At 37.1% G+C, this 20,787-nt stretch overlaps 2 protein-coding genes across 6 annotated transcripts; both read left to right on the forward strand.

Moving 5' to 3' along the window:
• Window positions 1-5,783: 5,783 nt before the first annotated feature.
• On the forward strand, window positions 5,784-11,524 carry LOC113093973 (DNA repair protein complementing XP-C cells-like). Of its 5 annotated transcripts, none has more exons than XM_026259599.1 (7): window positions 5,784-6,348; window positions 8,227-8,492; window positions 8,577-8,676; window positions 8,842-8,934; window positions 9,507-9,647; window positions 10,410-10,491; window positions 10,626-11,524. In XM_026259599.1, the coding sequence occupies exons 3-7, from the start codon at window positions 8,579-8,581 to the stop codon at window positions 10,701-10,703; spliced, it is 492 nt and encodes a 163-aa protein (XP_026115384.1). In that variant the 5' UTR covers window positions 5,784-6,348; window positions 8,227-8,492; window positions 8,577-8,578; the 3' UTR covers window positions 10,704-11,524. The 5 variants fall into 5 exon arrangements, with proteins under 5 accessions (XP_026115384.1, XP_026115385.1, XP_026115383.1 ...); XM_026259600.1 differs by having other exon boundaries at window positions 8,227-8,443; window positions 10,562-11,524; XM_026259598.1 differs by having other exon boundaries at window positions 8,227-8,443.
• Window positions 11,525-11,634: 110 nt separating this feature from the next.
• On the forward strand, window positions 11,635-20,313 carry LOC113093963 (E3 ubiquitin-protein ligase ARIH2-like). Its single transcript, XM_026259581.1, has 15 exons — window positions 11,635-11,773; window positions 13,424-13,854; window positions 14,005-14,072; window positions 14,942-15,014; window positions 15,472-15,613; window positions 15,739-15,860; window positions 17,203-17,312; window positions 17,413-17,530; window positions 17,647-17,697; window positions 18,129-18,150; window positions 18,260-18,411; window positions 18,888-19,031; window positions 19,230-19,298; window positions 19,398-19,505; window positions 19,605-20,313. Exons 2-15 carry the CDS (start codon window positions 13,630-13,632, stop codon window positions 19,674-19,676), a joined length of 1,476 nt encoding a protein of 491 aa, XP_026115366.1. The 5' UTR covers window positions 11,635-11,773; window positions 13,424-13,629; the 3' UTR covers window positions 19,677-20,313.
• The last annotated feature ends 474 nt before the right edge of the window (window positions 20,314-20,787 follow it).

The following is a 20,787-nucleotide window of genomic DNA, read 5'->3' on the forward strand; positions in this document are numbered from 1 at the left end:
GGATCGTTAAAGACTAATGTAGGTCCAGAATGAAGGGTTATCCACAGAAACACATCCTTACCATTTTCAGAGCTCAAAGTGTGGGGGAAAAGTGGCAATGCATTGTGTTGAAAACAAGATGTGCAATGGAAGTAGTGACAGATCTGTTTCTTCATACTGTGACGTAAATTCAAGTGAATTCATCTCCTCATTGTCACTCCCCATAACCATAGCATCATTTTAGAGAATATCCAGTGTACGCTGTTTGTGTTCAGTGGATATTCTCCAGAATGGTGCTATGGTGATGCAGAGAGACACAGAGGAGACAAATTGTTAAATAAAGTTGTTATTTTTATTTTCTTCGTTTACAAAATGTATTCTCGTTGCTTCATAACGTTACTGTTGAACCACTGATGGCAGATGAACTATTCTGATGATATATTTCATACTTTTCTGGACCTTGACAGTGTAACTTACCTGGCAGTCAATGGGACAGCCACAATCCTCCTGGTTTTCATCCAAAATATGTAAAATTGTGTTCCTAAGATGAACAAAGTTTTTAAGGGTTTGGAACGACATGGGGGTAAGTGATTAATGACACAAATTTTATTTTGGGGTGGAGCACCCCCTTAATATTTTGTTTTTTTCTCTCTTGATGGTATGTATGGGGCTTTGTATATTTGCAGTTGGATCAAAGACTTACTGAGCTCACCAATTCCTTGAACTGGAATTGCAATATCTACTGGTTTTACAGGGTCCGAGTAGACAGAGGAGACAAAAAGATAAAAAGATAAGAAACAGAAATTTCACCCTTGATTGAATGAGGGGATGGTCTCAGGAACTCAACCCTGACAGAAAACCTCTAACAGAAATCTGCAGCTGATGTTAAGTCATACTCCTCTCGCTCAAAATAAACGTGCCCTGGTGCTTACTTTCATAGTACCCTATAGGTTGGGATTGATTACTAAAACATTAAATGGCTGATTTCAAATTAAAAGTACTGAAAATATTGTCTAGATTCGAGTCTCTGTGTATGTGCTGGGGATGGGAGGGGTTGCAAAGCTCTGTCAGAACTTCTCTTCTGCAGGCTGTCATGATCAAAGAGCTGTTGGACCCCCTATCAGACTCATACCTCATGCTCACATATACACACAACTCAGCCAGCCATTCACATCACACACACATACACTGTGCTCAATTTACCCAGCCACCCATATCACAAATATACACAGATCTCTATACCTATAATTACCTAAATAAATCACACCAGTCACTAATTAAAGTGTGTAAGTGTGAGTGTGTTATATAGACGTGTGTGGTTGTGTTCTCACTTACTACTGGCACTTGTTTAGCTGCTGATTCAGTGGTTCTAAAACTGTGAGTAGATGCTTATTTCAGCTGTGCCTGTGTGTTTGTGTGTCTGTGTTTGAGCGAGTGTATTTCAGGTGCCATACGTGTCTGTTCCTGGTGTGTGCGTGTATGTGTGCCCATGTGTGGCGGCTGTTCTTTGTTAGGTAAATCCCAGTTGATTATGCAGTTCATTGTGTGGTTGTGCTGGTGCGGCGTCCAGAGAGCTGAGCGTGGAATTCTGACGGGGAGCCTCGCTGCAGACCAGATGACTCTCATGATTTTCCTGTACCTCTTTTTGTTCCAACGGCCGACGCTGCTGTTCACACAATCCCTCCGTCTAATCGCACATGCAGGTGTGCCCAACTTTCAGCTGCAAACCTCAGGTAGTGTTTTCCACAAGAGAAACCAAACTATTCTGCCTGGTAAACCCGCAGATACCAAATTACTGTTCAGCACTCTGTAAACACAACTATTACAGAGGCTTGTTCTTCCCAGCAATTGCTTCCACTTGCATTTCTTCAGATTTGTTTGAATACTTAAAAATGTTTCAAACACCTGCATTCTTTGGCAGAATGATTTTAGGGGCATTCAAGCATGAATCCACTTAAACCATTCTCACTATTTTCCTTAAAGAGATGCACAATTGTGTCTGGGCTCTTTTATCTTGTAGTATTTATGGAGTGTCTCTTGGGTGGATCAGTGTGTGATGTTTCACACAGATATGTCACAGAGATCATTTCTTTTTTAACAATTTAAAAATATATATTAAAATGACTAAAAAATCTCCATGTGACTAAATATTGTCACAACATGTCTTAATTTCAAATTTCATATATTTATGAGGCTGAAATGAACTTATAGCTTCTTATCAAATTAAATGTTCATTCAAAGTTATATCTAATATTAGCACAAATTATACATTAACTCTTTAGGTTCTGTTTACTTAATTAAAATAATCATAAGTAGTCTATGAAGATTTGTTGTGAGCTCTATTGGCGTTATGATAAAAAAGGAATGACATTTATCCACATGGACTTTCTGACTTGCAGGCTGCAGATAATAATGAATGACTTTGAATCTGTGTAAAATATATTAGACCAACAAATGTTGATCCAACTAGCCTAACAGAGTTTTCTGCACAAATAGTTTCTTATATTGGAGAATGTTGCTAATTTGTTTAGAGTTTGCTAGCTCCCAGCATACATTGCAGTATGAATGAATTATGCAGTTAGTATTATAGGATTATGTTTTGCTGTTTGCAGACTTTATTTATGCCATTGTTATTTTTGACACCAATAGCCTACAGTTTTTGTGTGGTTTTCTTGTCTTCTTGTGTTTTACTTTGAATCACTCCAAAATGAAAATTGTCTAAATTTACTCACCTTATTGTTGTTCCAGACCTAGGAAATTATTATTATTATTATTATTTATGTGTGTGTGTGTGTGTCTAGGAGACAGTGGTCACAAAGACTGTTTGGTTGCCAAAACTTTTCAAAATGTCTCTTTTTGTGATCTGCAGAAGAAAGAAAGTCATACAGGTTTGGAATGACATGAAAGGTTAATAATTTTGGTTAATCTTTGTGGTGCTAATTGATTTAATTAGCTGAATTAAATTAGTTCTTTAGGATTCCTAATAAAATACCTAATTTTAGGAAGATGCATTTTACCATTAATTTACTTTAAACTTTTCTCGATTCTCTTTCTTCTTTTTTTCTTTGCCCACAAAGAAAGTCCACAAAACCACTCATTTCAAAAAAGCATCAGGTTTCAAGGCAGCCTCTTCCTTCCTCTGTGCCAACATAATTATTTGTTTATTTATTTCTGCGGGTACAATGCAAAAAAACAGCGGATGGAAGAAGAGTGACATCATTTGACATTTGCCTCAAATGGCTAAGTTATCGCATGAAGAAAAGAAACCCTCTGCCTCCAAAAATGCCTTCGACCCCATGTCTCCCTCCCTCTCCACTCCACAGTGGTGTGCCCGGCTCGGCTCGGGGGAGACAGCAGTGGAAGGGCAAAGGGAGAGAGGGCACGAGGAAACGTTGTGGAATGTGCTAGAAAAGAGGAGGGGGGCAGTGAACCCTCCAAATGGCTGTGGAAAGGTTTTCCCCCCTTCTTCTTCTTCTCTCAGTACACTTGGAGCTGTCTTTTGTCTCAAGGGTCTGAGTCTACAGTGTGTTGTTAGGACAACCAACAGGAACGGACGCCTCACAAAGTAGGCCTACAAATGGGAACCACACATGCATAGAGTGGAGAAAGCAAAGAGGGAGAGAGAGACAGAGCAAGTGCAGGATGTCCTGGTGAGGTGTTCATTAGAATGAAGCAGCTGAAGATGAAGAAAGAGCAGCCACACACACACACACACACACGCATATTTTATGTCTCTTCCACTCCCAATATCTCTCCTGTACTATTAGAAGCAGAAAGAAACTGCTTTCTGGCGGTATTTGAAAAGAGGGTTTAAAAAGGCCCTATTCAGCGGCCACAGCCCTTTATTAACACGCGCGTTTCTGTAACATCTGAGGGGGGGAAATCCCCTCGCGCACGGAGGTTGGTCTCGTGCTCAGGTATGATGTCCTTTCTTTTCTCTCTGCTCGCCTGCCATTGGTCGCCACGGCTCCGGGGGAGGGGGTCTGTCCGCTCCCCACCCCTCCTCTCGGCGGCCCCTTCGCCTCTGTCTGGGCGAGAGTGAATGGAGGAGCGCACAGATGCACAACGCTGCTCAAACTCCGACTGTCGCTGCTGTGCTCCGTGAAACCGGCGCTCTGATTGGGCGAGGCGACATCCACCTGCTGGCTCACAGTCGCTACTACCGACACCTATTCAAGATCATCCGAATTGAGGCACTGGAGCTGGAAACACGGGCATTTGTGTCGGGATGAGGTGCTCCAAGCCATGCTTTGGAATGAGGAATGCTTTTCCGTTAACTTTTCACCTCAGCCGCCGCTATATCGCAGACTTCTCCCCTCTGGAGTCTGGAGCAGCCGGACAGACACTTTCGCCGTTCATCATCTCTCTCCTGTCAGACTGCTGCGCCATGGCTCCTCTCATCCGGTCACTGATATTATCGATCAAGGGCTTCTCTGTCTATCTCTATCTGACTCACTTATCTCTTACAGGGCAAACTCGAGAAAATGAAGCTACGTCAAACTGTTTAAACAGAAAAGCAGGTATTAGTATGGCACGCAATTTTAAAATTAATGCTGTAAAATTAGAATTTGTAGCAATTAGTATTTATTAATATATTGGTAGCCTAATACATATTTTTTAATTACTAGGAATTCATCTCATGGTGAGTAGACTACGAGCTTATATTACATTTGATCAATAATATTATTCATTCAATAGGTTCTACTGGAACATATTCCTATACTGATTATAATCTATTAAACTAGATGCTATAGGCTAATGACTCTTTTTGTATTCTTCACTGTCCCGAGTGACATGTCTACTACCTAATACTATTCCATCCATTGGTAAAAAAAAATTACACACTTTTTGTAACTGAAACCTATGAAAATTTGTGGTTCAGATATCAACTTTTCTTTCTGTCTAATATGTATTTCCAATTGATGATGATACCAATTCCAGTCTTACTAGTTTTACTTATTCTTTATGTTTTTATTTTTTAGTCACTAGTAACTATCCATATGTGTTCCAGTTTGACTAGAACCTAATATAGTATCTATGAGACAGTTAGGCTATCACTAGTAGCATTTTTATCTTGCTAGTAATATTTTTATTGCAATATAAGTACTGCATTTGTTTTAGTAGTAGTCTAATATTTGCAATATACTTAATTATTAAGTAAAACGCAATCGTAACTACGCGATATCGTGAATAAATGTTAATACAGCTTGCCATAGTATCCTACCAGTGTGTAGTGAACAGAAAGGTTGCAGGAATGTCACACAGACATCATGCGTTGGTCATTCTAATGGCATGTATGACATAGTGACGATTTGCGCTGCTAGTTTTTACGCACCGAACTGTTCGTCAGCCGCGGAAGAACACAGCTCGACCTTCATCGCAATTTATAGGTTTCCTTGTACACTATGCGTTGTTGTTTTTATTTATTTATTTTATTATTATTATTATATAAAAATATCTTTAAAATCTATTTAATAAGTTTTTTTCTTATGCAGAGTGGCGTGTCGGTTCCTCCTGTTGGAAAGGTTGGAAAGAAAAGACTTGCTAGCGTTTCCACCTTCTGCTCTCAGACATCGCAATGGCTGGACAACAGGTGCATGTGCCGGAGATCCGTGTTTTAATCAGTGAATAGACTGATGCCATTAACCTCAAAATGTATCGGTTTTAATATAATAGCCTACTGTAAATGTTAATCATTTCATTCACAAAAAACTGCGTTTTTTTCTCACACGTTTGCGTGGACATTTTAGAAATCTAGCGCTATTTTTTTTTTTTTTTTTTTTTTTAGTTTAGGGATATGCCATTATTTTTGTCGATGTGGTATCGGAAAGGTTGTCCTGTAATGGTCACAACGGTAGGGGTGACGACTCTTGCAGTGCGATACAAGAGCACGGCGGACTTGTAATATTGCGTTTGTCCACAGGAGGTCGCACTACACCATAAAACTGATTCATTGCTTTTTCTTAGAATAGTTTAAAAAAAAAAGATTATTCAATGTTGTGGGTAAAAAATGATTGAAAGAGATTGTTACTCTTTGCCCCGTATGGCTTTTTATTCCTATCTGATAATGCTCAGGACTCATATAGGGATGGAAGCCATGCAGGGCTGGGGGACTGTGTCGTCATCGAGACTTGGTACCAACAGCCCTTTTATATGCCAGTAATGTGACTCACATACACCTGTCCTGGCATCAGTCCGGGCACATATGCCCATCGAGTCTGGCTGGCTGCAGGGAGAATATCTGATTCTGCTCTGCCAATCAAGACCACAGACGGTTCTCTGAAGTCTCACACTCGCACACACACACTGGCTGGACATCTGCTGCCAAGTGAAGCCAAAACAGCTGTTCATTTGCATCAGCACCACCAGGTACACACTCATAGGCACACACACACACACACACAAAGTCAGGCCCAAATGTTAATGAACTTGACTGAATGAGGTTAATGTCCTATAGAATACAAACTTCAGCCATTTTAAATATAAAGAAACACACAATTTTATATAATCACTTCTAGTCTGTGCTACAGATGACAAGCTAGTATCAATATAGTTAATATGATCATATGTATGATATGTTTGAAACAGCCCATACTGATTAGGCCTTTCTGTGTCCCCTCATGTGTTTATCATGGCTCATATCTTAATGGGAAACCTTCAAATAATAAAATAATAACTATATAGTTGTCTGTGTGTGTTCATTTATTTATCCATAGAACACAAAATGGGTTTGTTTAAATAAATAAATAAATAACACTTTATCCTGGAATGTTTAATAATAATAATAATAATGATTATAATAATAATAATAATAATAATAAATGAAATCAAAAGAAAATATTTATTTTAAGAAAACGAAACATATTTTAAGGACCATTAAGATTTTTTTTTTTAATTTAAAATATTAACTGTAATTTTCATTCTTAAAAGTGATATATTCAAATATTTTTTTACAATTAAAATAGCATAAAATAAAGGTAGTGCAATAAACCACTTTTTACATTGTAGTACATTAACTGTTTTGCATGACCTACCTACATATTTAAATCTAAATATTAATTACTATTACTCAATTATCAGTTTAAGCTAATTATAATTATAATTATATATATATATTTTTAGCTGAACTATTAGTCAGAATTACGTATATAATCGTCATCAACCTAAACGTTAATAACGTAATGATTCCCACCTTGCGAACTTTCTTTTACTGTCTATGCTTGCGAACAGTAAAAAAAAAAGAAAAGAAACAGAAAAAGAAAAAAGCTTGTGTCACGACGCCTCCTAGCGTTTAAATGATCTCATTACCCAGTCTACTTCGGATCTCCTGCCAGCAAAGTGCATGCTTTTTCAGTGTTACGAAAGGTGGGAAGTGACTGTGCTGGGTAACAGTGGTCTTCAGGTTACATTACATGAGTTGACGTGTAATGCAAGTCTCTCTGTTTCTCTGAGTACACCAGAGTTCATTTATCCTGAAACTATCAGCGATCTCTCAGCAGCAGAATGGCAAAGAGAAAAGAGAAACGGAAGAAAACTGACACGAAGAAACCGAAGCAGATTGCAAAAAACAAACCGGTATCCAAATCACAAAAAAATCAAAGTATATGCGCCATAAAATAAACTTTTTCTGGCTAAACTTAAACTAAGAATCCAAACCAGTCACTAAGATAAAACGCAGCTTTGCAGTTGAACAGGTAAATGAATGGGCTTTAATAGTTTGAAAGTAATGCTCGGCTGATGCAGACAGCTGCTGGTGCAGATGTGCAGAGAGACTCGCTTGAGTTCTGTTGTGCAGCTTGTTGTTAACTGGTTCACTAAATGAAAACAGCCCCTCTTCACAGTTCATTGTACGTGTCATCAATTTAGTGTGGGCACTTCGTACATATTTGGGATCATAAAAGGATGCTTCTATTGTGACAGACCCACTCCTATATATATATATATATATATATATTTTTTTTTCATTATACCAAAGCCAAAGTAAATAATTGTATATATACAATTATAAATTGTATATATAGCATGGTTATTTTAGTATTAGATATGTAGTTTAAGTAGTATAAAAAATGTTAAACAGAAAGAAAAAATAGTTATTTCAAGTACTAAACTTAATAGTAAGAAATATTGTCTAACATCTAGCTGAGATATATATATATATATATATACATTGCAGAGAAGGACATGTTCCACAAAGCTATACAAAGATTATTGTTATGCTGTGGTCCATGACCTGTTTGTCTGTTTCAGAAACAGTATGGTGGACAAAAACAACTGCAAAAACTCCAGGGTGGCGTCTCGTGGGTCAGGAATATAAGATTCCTCTGATGAAAGAACAAGTACTTCCAGGACAGAGAAGTTAAAACAGAAGAGTCAGAGGACATGAAGGACCACATTGAATAGATAAGCCCCATGTTCACAGAGCACTCATCACCATCAAAACACATCACAGAAGATGAGGAAGAAAGTGAGGATGAGGAGAACTGGGAGAAAGTGGAATGTGCATAGTGTTTTTTGTGAGTTAGTAATCAGACATGTCAGTAACTGTCCCCTATGCTGTCATGTTTTTCATCACTCATGCACGCTGTGTGCTTTCTCAGAAATGGCAGAACCGCTAGGTCCCGTGGACTCGACGGAACTAGCAGTTGTGTCAAAACCAGCGGAGATTGAGATCGAGACTCCAGACAAGAAGCAGAGGAAGTGAGTGTTTGTGATAGAGAGTTTAATAAGGGGCAGATTGCCAAGTGATGATTTCTTTAGTACGATAAATGCCAAGATAGTTGCAGTCGCATTCATAAGAGGAGTAGTGATGGTCAGATAAAAAGGAAATTGTAACACCATGACAACTGTTTCCGGGGAGAAAAGGAAAGCAGAGTTTGAAACTTTCCTACATCCAATGATGAAACGATTTAACAAGGATCTGCTGGTGGATGTTGCAACACGGTGGATACCCACAAGGTGTGTGTGTGTGTGCATTTCTGTTGTAGTTTTATTTCCAGTTAAATAAACTGAATATACACACTACCATTCAAAGGTTTGGGGGTTGATTAGAGAAGATTGGGGGTTGATTTTAGAAGTCTTTACACTCATCAAGGTGGTATTTGTTTTGAAGTATTTTTAAAAAGTATTTTACTTTTTCTTCAAAGAATCCTAAAAAATATATATCACGGTTATCACAAAAATATTAATCAGCATGTTTTCAGCATTGATAATAGTAAGAAATGTTTCTAAATCAGCATTTCTCAAGTATCATGTGATACTGAAGACTAGAGTCATGGCTGCTGAAAATTCAGCTTTGCCGTCACAAGAATAAATTACATTTTTCAACATATTACAATAGAAAACAGTTATTTCAATTTGTTAATATATTTCACATTGTAACTATTTTTACTGTATTTTTAATCAAATAAATGCATCATTGGTGACCATAACAGATGTCATTCAAAACAATCGCATTTACCCTAAACTTTCTATCATTTCTACATCACATGTGAGGTGCATTAAGACTTGCCTGTGCTCCTCATCCACAGATGCAGGCAAAGTTATTGGACAGGCTATTGCCGACATCCATCTCAGAATACAAGAACCATCCACCTGCTAAAATATGAGGCCATCTACCCCCCTACAGCCGCTGTCCTGGGGTACTGCAGAGGAGAGCCAGTTTATTCACGGTAAACTCTATATAGTTTGCATCACAATGTTAAAAAGTACAGTATGAAAGATAGATTCATATTCCTTCGTAATACTACTTTAGAAAAAACATACAGTTTGAATTATTAAATATATTATTGCACATAAATAAATTATTTTCATGTTAAAATCAAAAATCAGTAAATGGGTGGTATGAAACTCCATTTTATTTTTACTAAATGATGAAAATCTAAAACCAAAACATTTGAAATACTAAAAGTGAATTAAGGCATCACAATGCTATAATGCATTGCTTTTTATATTTGCTAAAGGTTACAGTTATTATATAATTATTTACAATATTTTGAATTACATTTTATTTTTAATTAAACATTTTTTTATTTTGAGTTTTATTTACATTCTTTTTTTTTTTTGGTTAAGTTTGAGTGATTTGAAGTCATTTTTAATATTTCTATTTATCTTTATTTTATTTCAGTTTTAGTTTTTAGTTTTAGTTCAGTTTAAATGTATTAATTTCAGTAAGTTGCCAAGGCCAAGTTTTTAAGTTTGTTTTTATGTCAAATTAAAAAATATATATATTTCAGCTTTATTTAAATTAATGAAAACAAATATTTCCAATTATATACAAAATTATATATATATATATATATATATATATATATATATAATTTTGTATATAATTGGAAATATTTGTTTTCGTTAATTTCGTTAATTAATAACAAAATCTGAGATGTTAGAACAAATATAAATGCAGGCCATTTGTGTTTATGATTTATTTTCAGAGACTGTGTGCACACACTCCATTCTAGAGATACCATGCTGAAGGAAGCAAGAACTGTTCGACTAGCAGATAATCTGTACAAGGTATGTGTATTTGACCTTTTTACAATAAATGACATGACTTCTTCTTCACACCACTCTGTTTCCCTTTCAGGCTTGAAATGAAATGATTACAAAACTAAGGATATTAATAACTGTCTTTACATTTATTTTGAAAGATGAAGCTCGGGATTTATGTAAAGGGCGTTACATTTCCAACGAATGCTTGCGGTGTCCGGCCAATCATAATGCACTGAGTCAGCCAATCAAAGCAGACTGCGCTTGTCAAAAGGAGGAGCTTTGTACAAAACTACATTTGAGAGAGGCGGGGCCTATGGACCTACAGTAATGAAATTTTTTGAACATTAAAGCATGTCATCATATTCTGTTACTCCAAATACACAAAATAATGATGTTTAAAAAAGCATCATATGCCCCTTTTAAGCCCTGTAACATCTCTTCCCTTTTAAAAAAGTGTGACTAAATCTGCCCTTTTTTGTTTCACTTTCCTTATCTTACTTTTAAATGTTTTTCTGCATTTAAAATAAGCATGTATTATCTGTACCTGTGAGCTCCTCATCACTATACACAACCTTTTATAAATGCAATAGCTGCATGTGCAGGGAATTTTTAAAATGTCAGCCATTTATGTTTAGTAATTTTTGCAGACTGTATATTTGTTTTGCATTCATATACATATCTTTATAGAATATGCTGTTGAAAAAAACATGCAAATGAACAAATGGTATGTTGCATCTTTTTGTGTCTGTGAATTATGAGTTCCAAATAGGTCTGGATAGAGTCTTTCTCTCTTTTGAGTCACTTGTCACCAGGAGATCCGGTAGTGCACAGAATAGCACTTTTTGCTTGTGAAAACAAATTTCATTTGAAAATATGTTTCCAACAAATTATACAGTTAATTGTATAGTTCATGTTAGTTGGATTTTGAATCAGTAAGATCTAAAAATATAAATAAAAGCAGGCAGGTCTTAAAGTTATGAATTTGTAATAAAGGCGCTTTTCTCTGTTAATCTTATGTAACGTCATCTTAGTTGCACATTGTAAATCTGGTTTCTTGTTTTGTTGACCTACATTTGCATTAGCGTGCGCGCATGTGTGTGTTTGACTGCAAGTATGAATGTCAGTTTTGAGTATAGTGTGTGGCCCCTCCTCAGTAACTGAACTCACACTTGAGCACGGAAGTGACGCCGCGTTCGTATCCCCCCGTACTTCCGATCTTTAGCTCTGCTGCGACTCGTCTAAGCGAACGGATTGGATCTCTGTCCCGATAGCCAGCGTCGAGTGACGGCCTGCCGCGGTCCTGCAAGTGAGTAAAGTCAGTATGTTGGGTACGACGGGGGGCTTTAAACGATCAGAGCAGCGGCTTTGGCGAGCGAACCAAAACGGCCTTGTTTACATCCGAATCCCCGAGCTGGAGTGCGCGCTGGGGGATGATTGCAAATGAAGCCCTTAAAGCGACATTAAACGACCCGTGCATTCACTTAAACAAGTTTAATTGGACTATATGCACTTTAAGCTGCGGGATATGCGTAGTGAAACAATAGATTTTTTTAGAGCGGGAGAGAGGGACTCCGTGCATCGATCGCGCTGCTCTATTTGTGTGCTGATTTGAGAGAAGCAACAGCTTCTGCGGCCCGGTTCATATGGAGTAAACAAAGCAGAACCCATACTGTCAGCGCCGTGAGTTTGCAGTCCTTGCTAAACCCCCACCCGACCCCTACGCATTTAAAACATGATCCGTAACCCAGTTGAGCGTGATACCATGCATGCCACCCAGGGTCGGGGTCTATTTATAGCCCTGAGTGGAATGCTAGGGGCAGACGCGTGGGACTTTCAGGTCGTCCCATGACTGTGGGATTCAGACCCAACCTGACCGGACTGGACTGGACAGAACGGTTACTCGCATACCCCGTGCTCACGTTTAATTTAATGTGCACTGATTGTTTATTCAGTTGAATTTGTGACTGTCATCACATCAGCAGGCGCGCGCACACACGCAGAGCTCTGATCTCCGTGATCATCAGGCGCGCGGTCACGCGGCCTCCCCTACTACTGCTGTCGGGTTGGACTGTCAGTTCACCGTTTAATCCGTTAAAACGCAAAGCTAAGCCTCTCTGCGTGTGAGGGTATGATTGTCTTACGCTCAAAGAGATTCTTGGCCACTGGTAATACTGAGACCGATATCTACACGCACAACCTTCAGATAATTTCCAAGGTGTGTTGATCTAAAAAGCAGCACTAAAATGACCGGTGGGTCAAGCTCAGTGGGTGTCATTGAAATCAAGTACACTAGCAAGGCCTTGTAGCTGGTTAGTTTGATTCATTGCTCATATCTCTTTAATTAACACTTTAATAATTCCCTATGGGAAAAATACATTAGGATCAAAGGCCTCATAAAAAGTGGTTGGGTATTGTTACCCTCTGTTACACAACTTGGAGGAATCCTTGATTTTGATTGGTCATCACAGGATTCAACTGTAGAATATTTCAAAGTAATTTAAGTATTAATAACGATATTGATATTTCATGTCCATGTATAATAGGATTATTATTCTACCGATTGTTATTATTTTATTATCTATTATTATTATCACACAGATAATGTGCAGTCAAATGGTTATTATTGCATAATAAACTCCAGTAACACCAAGACTTGTGTTGGTCTCTATCTTCTCCTAAAAAAAAAAAATTTAATAATTTAAACTCAAATCAATATTACATGTCCATTCATATATTTATTAAGCAGCTGTGTCATAAATGGGGAGAGTTAGAGTCAGATTGTCATTATCACAAAATAAATCCCTTCATAATGGTGTAATTTAAATCCATTTAGAAACAGAAAATAGGAATTGGAGGTTTGTAACTTTTAGGTTTAACAACTTTTAAGATCATGAAAAATACAGTCTGACTGTGTATAAATGACAAATACTAAATAATCTTTTCTTCTCTCTTTCAGTATTTTTTCTCTGTCTGAGCTCATCCCTTGCTCCGGTTCCTCATGAGTGACGGGGAGTGTGATTTTTTCTGTTTTTTTCGGTGCTGCTAAAAGCCACAGGGCCCCCTGGGTTTCTCGGTCCAGTTGGGGGCGGAGAGGAGCAGCTCAGTAGCTGCTGATTGGTGGCGGGCAGCTGTCGGTCAGGGAAAGGTTGGGCCCAGAGGGTTATGTCTGTGGATATGAGTAGCCAAGCCTCAGACAGTAACGAGGAATTTGAAGATGACGAAGATGCCGTAGAGGGCGACATCCCTGACTATTATATTGGACTTGATGATGACGCAGGGGTAGAAGAAGAGTTTGACCCAGAAGAGTACCAGTTCAATTGCTTGACGTACAGGGAGAGCCAGAGGGTACTAACTGAGGAAGTTAGCAGTGTAGCCAGTGCCCTAAAGGTGAGAGACCGAATGAGTGACAATGTTTAGCAGATTTATTCTTGGCTGACAATATCTAGCTGTGTATTTATGTATATTTCCAAACTATAAATTGTTCAGACTGTTCATGGAGTTTAGTCTGTCAGTACAGAAATGTTTTTCTCCCTTCAGGTGTCACCAGCTGTAGCCAAACTGGTCCTTGTACATTTTCACTGGCAAGTGTCACAAGTACTCGAAAGGTAATTAAGTACAGCAAAGCACACACACACACACACACACACACACACACACACACACACACAATATGTACACGTATATGGGTAGTTAATATGAAATGTGAAATAGTTATAGTGGTGTTATATGCTATCTAAAATTATTTAAACAAATGTTTTTGTAATTCTTGCATAATCACTCGTGATATCTGAGAGACTATTATTTAAAAGTTTGAAGTCATTTTTTATTTTTTTCTAAGAAATATATTTAGTTAGCAAGAACGCATTAATTTGGTCAAAGGTGACAGTAAAGACTTTTATGATGTTACATAAGATTTGTTTAAAATGAATTCTGTTCTTTTCTACTTTCTGTTCATGAAAGAATACTGAAAAAAGTATTCAAAAATATGAATAGTTTTAATTATTGATGATAATAAACAAAATGTTTTTTGAACACCAGATCAGCATATTAGAATGATTTCTGAAGACTTAAGTAATGGCTCCTGAAAATTCAACTTTGCCATCACAGGAATAAATCATATCTTAAAATATATTATAAGAGAAAACAGTTATTTTAACAGTTATTGTATATTTCACAATATTACTGTTTTTACTGTATTTTGATCAAATTACTGCAACAATGATGAGCATAAGTGACTTCTTTCGAAATAAATATTTTAGTGACTTCAAACGTTTGAACATTAATGTTTGTTACTCGTCACCGCAGAAATTCTTAGGTGAACTGCAAAAAGTCTATAAGAATAGAAAAAATACAGCACCTAAAATATTCATTACATTCAGATAATGTATAACCTGAAATCCTGATGTTAAAAAAAGTTTCAGACATATTTCTGTTACTTCTTTCTCAATCTGTTAATCTTCTCTTGTATTTGAAGGTATAAGTCCAATTCCTCTCAGTTGCTATGTGAAGCCCATGCTCAGCCCACAAGCATCTGCAGATCTCTCTCTGTGAGTTCTACTAGTCTTTTACATAGTTATTTGATGAAAAATCTTATTTTTACTTTACTTTTTATTTATTTTTTATTGAATAAAACCCTTTAACTTGAATTCCAAGGAGTTCTCAGTTTTAAAATGCAATGTTAAGTCCATAAAAAATATACCAATCCTGAAATCTGTTCTTTGACAAATTGGTATGGTATACATGCAATAAAGGGGTTTATTTTATGATAATGACCAGTTCACTGTACTTTGTTCTGCATCTTACATGGCTATTTGCCACATAATTGATGAACAAGAAATATCGATTCATGTTTAATGATTTTATTATGTGTGATTAGTGATTTGAAAGACAAGAAACAAGCTCAGCTGTGCAAAAAAAAAGGTTGCCTGGGACAACCGTTAATTATACTGTTAACAATCATAGCACTTCCTTCCCTTGACGTGTATGTGTGTGTGTGTGTTTCAGGTCGGGACGTCGCAGCAGTGTGGGGTGTGTCTGCAGCTGGTCCGGAGAGATGCTCTCCTCTCTCTACCCTGTCAGCACTCCTTCTGCAAGGCATGCTGGGAGCAGCACTGCACTGTACTTGTCAAAGATGGTGTGGGAGTAGGTGAGTGTACACACACACACACACACACACACTGAGCACATAAAGACTGTGAACATTAGAGTATGTATTGCTGATTAGAGCAAGCTGGTTATCTGATCTCCTCTGTGGGTTGTGTTTGTCTGTAGAGATCTCCTGCATGGCGCAGGAATGCTCTCTTCGCATGCCAGATGATTTTGTTCTTCCTCTGCTGCCCAGCGAGGAACTGAAAGACAAATACAGACGCTACCTCTTCAGGGACTATGTGGAGGTGTGTCTGTCCAGGAGTGCACAATGAGCAAGAATTAAAATAAATTAACAATCTGACAGTTGTTACATAAAACATTCTGTTTTAAATGAATGATGTTCTGAACTTTTGTCAAAAAATCTGAACAAAAACCTGAAATCTTTAAAGGGGTCATATGATGTTTTTTCATGTTGTTAAAGATCATTAAGAACATATGTTGACATGCTTTAATGTTCACAAAACACATTATTTTTCAAATACTGTACATTATTGTAGGTCCTCTATGCCCCGCCTCTCTCAAACGTGTCGTTTTCTACAAATTCCCTCCTTCGGACAAGCGCAGTCTGCTCTGATTGGCCAACTGACCCAGTGCATTGTGATTGGCCGATCACAGCAAGCACGTGTTGGAAATGTAACACCATATTCCATAATCCAAAAAAAATGTTAAAACCGCTAATTATGTCCTTAGTTTTACCATCAGTTCAAGCCCGAAAGGAGAAAAGTCGCGTGACGGACACAATGATGAAGCTTGTCTGTGTTTGCAGTACACAAGCCACAGATGGTTAATACAGCTGACTCCACAGTGTGACTGTCTCTCTCTCTCTCTCTCTCTCTCTCTCTTTGTGCGTGGACTTTTAGGGCGCGGGTTTTAGGGTGGCATGGCAGAGTCTTAACTTTGATAAAGAATATCTCTTTGGGCTTGAGACTTTAGTCTTTGCAACTTTACAGATCTTTATGCACCAAGAGTTTGTAACACTCCAAAGACAAAGGAAAAATTGAAATCGCATCATATAACCCCTTTAAAACTGTTCATTATTGATAACAAATCACTGTTCATTACTGAGCACAAGTCAGCATAATAGAATTATTTCTGATGGATCGTGAAACTGAAGACTGGAGTAATGATGTTGAAAATTCATCTTAAAATTTAATTTTTAAATATATTAAAATGGAAAATGGATATTTTAAATGCTAATAATAATTCACAATATTACTTTTTTTATTAAATAAATGCAGCCTTGAGGAGCATAAAAATCTTCTTTCCAAAAACATAAAAATGTTTGCCAACCCCAGTATTTGTGTAGTAATTTAATTATAGTATTATGCAGCCTAAATTAAAACATTTAATCTAACATTTTATTATTTTTACATTTATTTATTATATTGTATTATACATTTATTGTATTTATTAAATATTTTATTTTATTTATTTTAATATTGGTTTAATTATTGTTTTCTGGCCATAACATGAAAATTGGGATCTGGCTGAATTCTGATATCAGTACATCTCCAGTTTTGTCACATTGTAGAACAGACACCTCTCACTGATTGCTCTTAACCTGCTCATGTTTCTGTTCGTCTGCAGAGTCATTTTCGGCTGCAGTTGTGTCCTGGTGCCGACTGTCCGATAGTTATACAGGTGCAGAAACCTCGAGCTCGTAGAGTCCAATGCAGCCGCTGCGAAGAAGTCTTCTGGTATTACACACAATTACACTTGCACACACTACTCAATTCATGGTGTAATACATGCAATTGCATGTGTGTGTTTGGATTGACTGTGTCCGTCTGTCTTCAGTTTTAAGTGCAGACACATGTATCATGCACCCACAGACTGTGCTACCATCCGCAAATGGCTGACCAAATGTGCAGATGACTCTGAGACAGCCAACTACATCAGTGCACACACTAAAGACGTAAGGAAGAACACACAGATACTTTTAACATTGTCACATTAAGTATATATGGTTAAGTGTTAATTTGATAGTGAAGGTATTAGTAATATCCTTATGGTTTGATTTTGTGCCCACAGTGCCCTAAGTGCAATATCTGCATTGAGAAGAATGGAGGGTGCAACCACATGGTGAGTAGTATACACAATCTTTTTTATTATCTGTACACTTTTTAGTGCTCTTGAATATTTTATTTGTTAACTTCAGATTGTTCTCATCAAAATAAGATCAAAACAAATCTTCACTTTTTCTTTTTTGGACTTCAACTTTTTAAAGATTTACACTGCCATTCAAAACTTTGGGGCCAATAAGATTTTTTAAGTCTTGTATGCTCACCAAAGCTGAATTTATCTGAATAGAATTACAGTAAAAACTATTTTATTAACAGTATATTATTAAAGTTTAAAATGATTTTAATATATTTTTAGGTTGTAATTTATTCCTGTGATGGCAAAGCTGAATTTTCAGTATATATTTTTTCAGGATTCTTTGAGGAATAGAAAGTAGTGTATGTTTAAAAAAAGTTTTACTGAACATGTATTTTCTCTTTCTCTCTTTGCAGCAATGCTCAAAGTGTAAACATGGTATGTTTTTTTTTCCCCCATCGATTTTTAGTTTCTAGAAATTAGATCAAAATCCCAGTGTGTTCTGAAGTGGTCTTGATTGGAATGAAATTGTTATGGCTGTGTGTAGATTTCTGTTGGATGTGTCTGGGAGATTGGAAGACTCATGGCAGTGAGTACTACGAGTGCAGTCGCTACAAAGAGAACCCAGACATCGTCAATCAGAGCCAGCAGGCCCAGGCCAGAGAGGCCCTCAAAAAATACCTGTTCTACTTTGAGAGGGTGAGACAAAAATGATTAATTAATAATAAATAAATCTCTTTTGAAAAAGACTTATAAATGTCAGCTTTGTTCCAAAACTTAGTGAGCTTAGCAGTGATTCTGACAAGTAGGTTGTTCCAAAAAGTAGGCAGTAACATTACAGTTAACTCATTACAGAGAGGTATCAATAAATTTAAATGGACTTGTTTCTCAGTATTTATGTATGCTATCGAATTTGTTATGCTAAGAGTATCATGCTGTTAGCTTAGCAATTTGGAATTTGGAAAACCATGGAATTTGTATGCTGGTTGTCCAGTTGTTGCCTATATGGTGTTCTTTTTATGTTAGGATGCTGTCTATATGGCAACAATACAGCTCACTAGATTTGAAACTGAGCTATTATCTCATTGTATTAATGAGTTGCCGGTTTCATTTGAACTCCATTGACAATTGCTTAAATATGTAAGCATCAATCTGTACTTTATCTGTGTGTCCAGTGGGAGAACCACAATAAGAGTATGCAGCTGGAGGCACAGACATACCAGCGGATCCAGGAGAAGATTCAGGAGCGAGTCATGAACAACCTGGGCACCTGGATTGACTGGCAGTACCTGCAGAATGCTGCCACGCTACTGGCCAAGGTACAAGTCAAACGAACTGTGCCACGCTTCACTTTGAAACAATCAGTGTATATATTGGTTTTATTAAATTTTGTGATAATTGTCCTAAGCCATAATGCAATTCCAGTTATTCCGATTAATCTAGGAGCCCTATTCTGCAGAATGCAATGAGGATCCATGTTTCCACACACTTACGCTGTCTGTTTGCTCTCTCCATAGTGTCGTTACACACTGCAGTACACTTATCCATATGCCTACTACATGGAGTCTGGACCCCGCAAAAAATTGGTAAGCACTTGCATTAAATGTGTCAGTCTCTCATTGAAGGTCAATATCTCTTTGAGATCAGTTTTTGATAATGGGAAATCTCATTTTTATTCCCGCTAGTTTGAGTATCAGCAAGCGCAGCTGGAGGCGGAGATCGAGAACTTGTCATGGAAAGTGGAGAGAGCAGACAGTTATGAGAGAGGAGAACCGAGCGCTAATGATAGAGGGGTGAGAGCTGGAAGAAAGACTAGAGGAAGCTGTGAACAGGAACACTGGACTAAAATAATAATAATAATTTGTGTTATTCCTCTCGCATTCTCTCTGCAGGATCTGGAGAATCAGATGCACATTGCTGAGCAGAAGAGACGGACGCTGCTGAAGGATTTCCACGACACCTAAACATCCGTCCATCAAATCCACGTCGAGTTCACTCTTCTCTCAACTATTCTTGGCCTCTTCTCTCCAAAGATACCCCTCCACTTTTTGTCAACTTTACTCTGCATCTCATAATCACACGTTTTGTCCATTTCCTTTGTGTTTTTTTCTTATTTAGAGCATCTCTTTTCATAGCATTTTTTCCTCTTTTGTTCATTCTTTCCTTCATCAGTGCCCCTTTTTTTGCTTCATTATCTTTACTCAGCTGCAGGGTTTGAGAATAGGACGATTGTATCCTAGCATTCGCATACACAAACATTGCATTCTCACACCCCCATGCTAGCTGACATCAGACGCGCACACACACACATACTTACACAAATGCACTCAAAACACTCCACTGAAACAGTCAAACTCTTTCTTTCTCCATCATTGCTTTTCTCATAACTTCTGCCATTTTTCCTTCTCACTCTTGCTTTCTTCTCATGTTTTTTTTTTCTTTCTTTCTTGGAAATGGCTGTTGATAGTTAGATCATTTAAAAAAAAAAGCAAAAAAGAAAACTGGAAAAAAAAAAGATGAAAACAAGTGATGCTGTAATTTTCAACGGTTGTACATTAATACAGAAATAGAGTTACTGAGAGAAAGTTTTTAAACCAGAAAGTGACTCTTGTGTTTTCTTGTGCACACACATTAAAGATGTATTTGCATTACATGACCAATCAAACTTTTGCAGTCAGTAATATTTGTTTGGTTTTGAAATGAATCTCTAATGTTCACCAAGGCTGCATTCATTTGATTAACAATACAGTAGAACTGTAATATTGTAAAATATTTAAAATAACCGATTTTTCTTTTTTTTAATACATCTTAAATGTAATTAATTCCTGGGATTGTAAAGCTGAATTTTCGGTAGCCATTACTCCAGCCTTCCTTGTCACATGATCCTTCAGAAATCATTATAATATGCTGATTTAGTGCTCAAGATTTTGTAAAATTATTTTTAATAAGGTAATTATTTTTTTTAGTAATCATATAACTTTATTATAAAATCTTATCACAAGTGAAAATATTTGTGCTGATAAATGTATGGAAACTGAATTCTTTTTGAAGATGAAAAATAGAAGGAACATTTAA

Source organism: Carassius auratus, unplaced genomic scaffold, assembly GCF_003368295.1.
Source record: "Carassius auratus strain Wakin unplaced genomic scaffold, ASM336829v1 scaf_tig00215205, whole genome shotgun sequence".
Taxonomy (NCBI): domain Eukaryota; kingdom Metazoa; phylum Chordata; class Actinopteri; order Cypriniformes; family Cyprinidae; genus Carassius; species Carassius auratus.

What these genes read in the sequence shown, in the direction of transcription:
- LOC113093973 (XM_026259598.1), top strand. Translation starts at nt 8,389, where the DNA reads ATGTTCACAGAGCACTCATCACCATCAAAACACATCACAGAAGATGAG. An exon ending in ACACGGTGGATACCCACAAG is followed by an intron (nt 8,935 to 9,506) that starts GTGTGTGTGTGT and finishes CCTCATCCACAG; the next exon opens with ATGCAGGCAAAGTTATTGGA. An exon ending in TAGCAGATAATCTGTACAAG is followed by an intron (nt 10,492 to 10,625) that starts GTATGTGTATTT and finishes TTATTTTGAAAG; the next exon opens with ATGAAGCTCGGGATTTATGT.
- LOC113093963 (XM_026259581.1), top strand. Translation starts at nt 13,630, where the DNA reads ATGTCTGTGGATATGAGTAGCCAAGCCTCAGACAGTAACGAGGAATTT. An exon ending in CTGCCACGCTACTGGCCAAG is followed by an intron (nt 19,032 to 19,229) that starts GTACAAGTCAAA and finishes CTCTCTCCATAG; the next exon opens with TGTCGTTACACACTGCAGTA. An exon ending in CGAGCGCTAATGATAGAGGG is followed by an intron (nt 19,506 to 19,604) that starts GTGAGAGCTGGA and finishes TTCTCTCTGCAG; the next exon opens with GATCTGGAGAATCAGATGCA.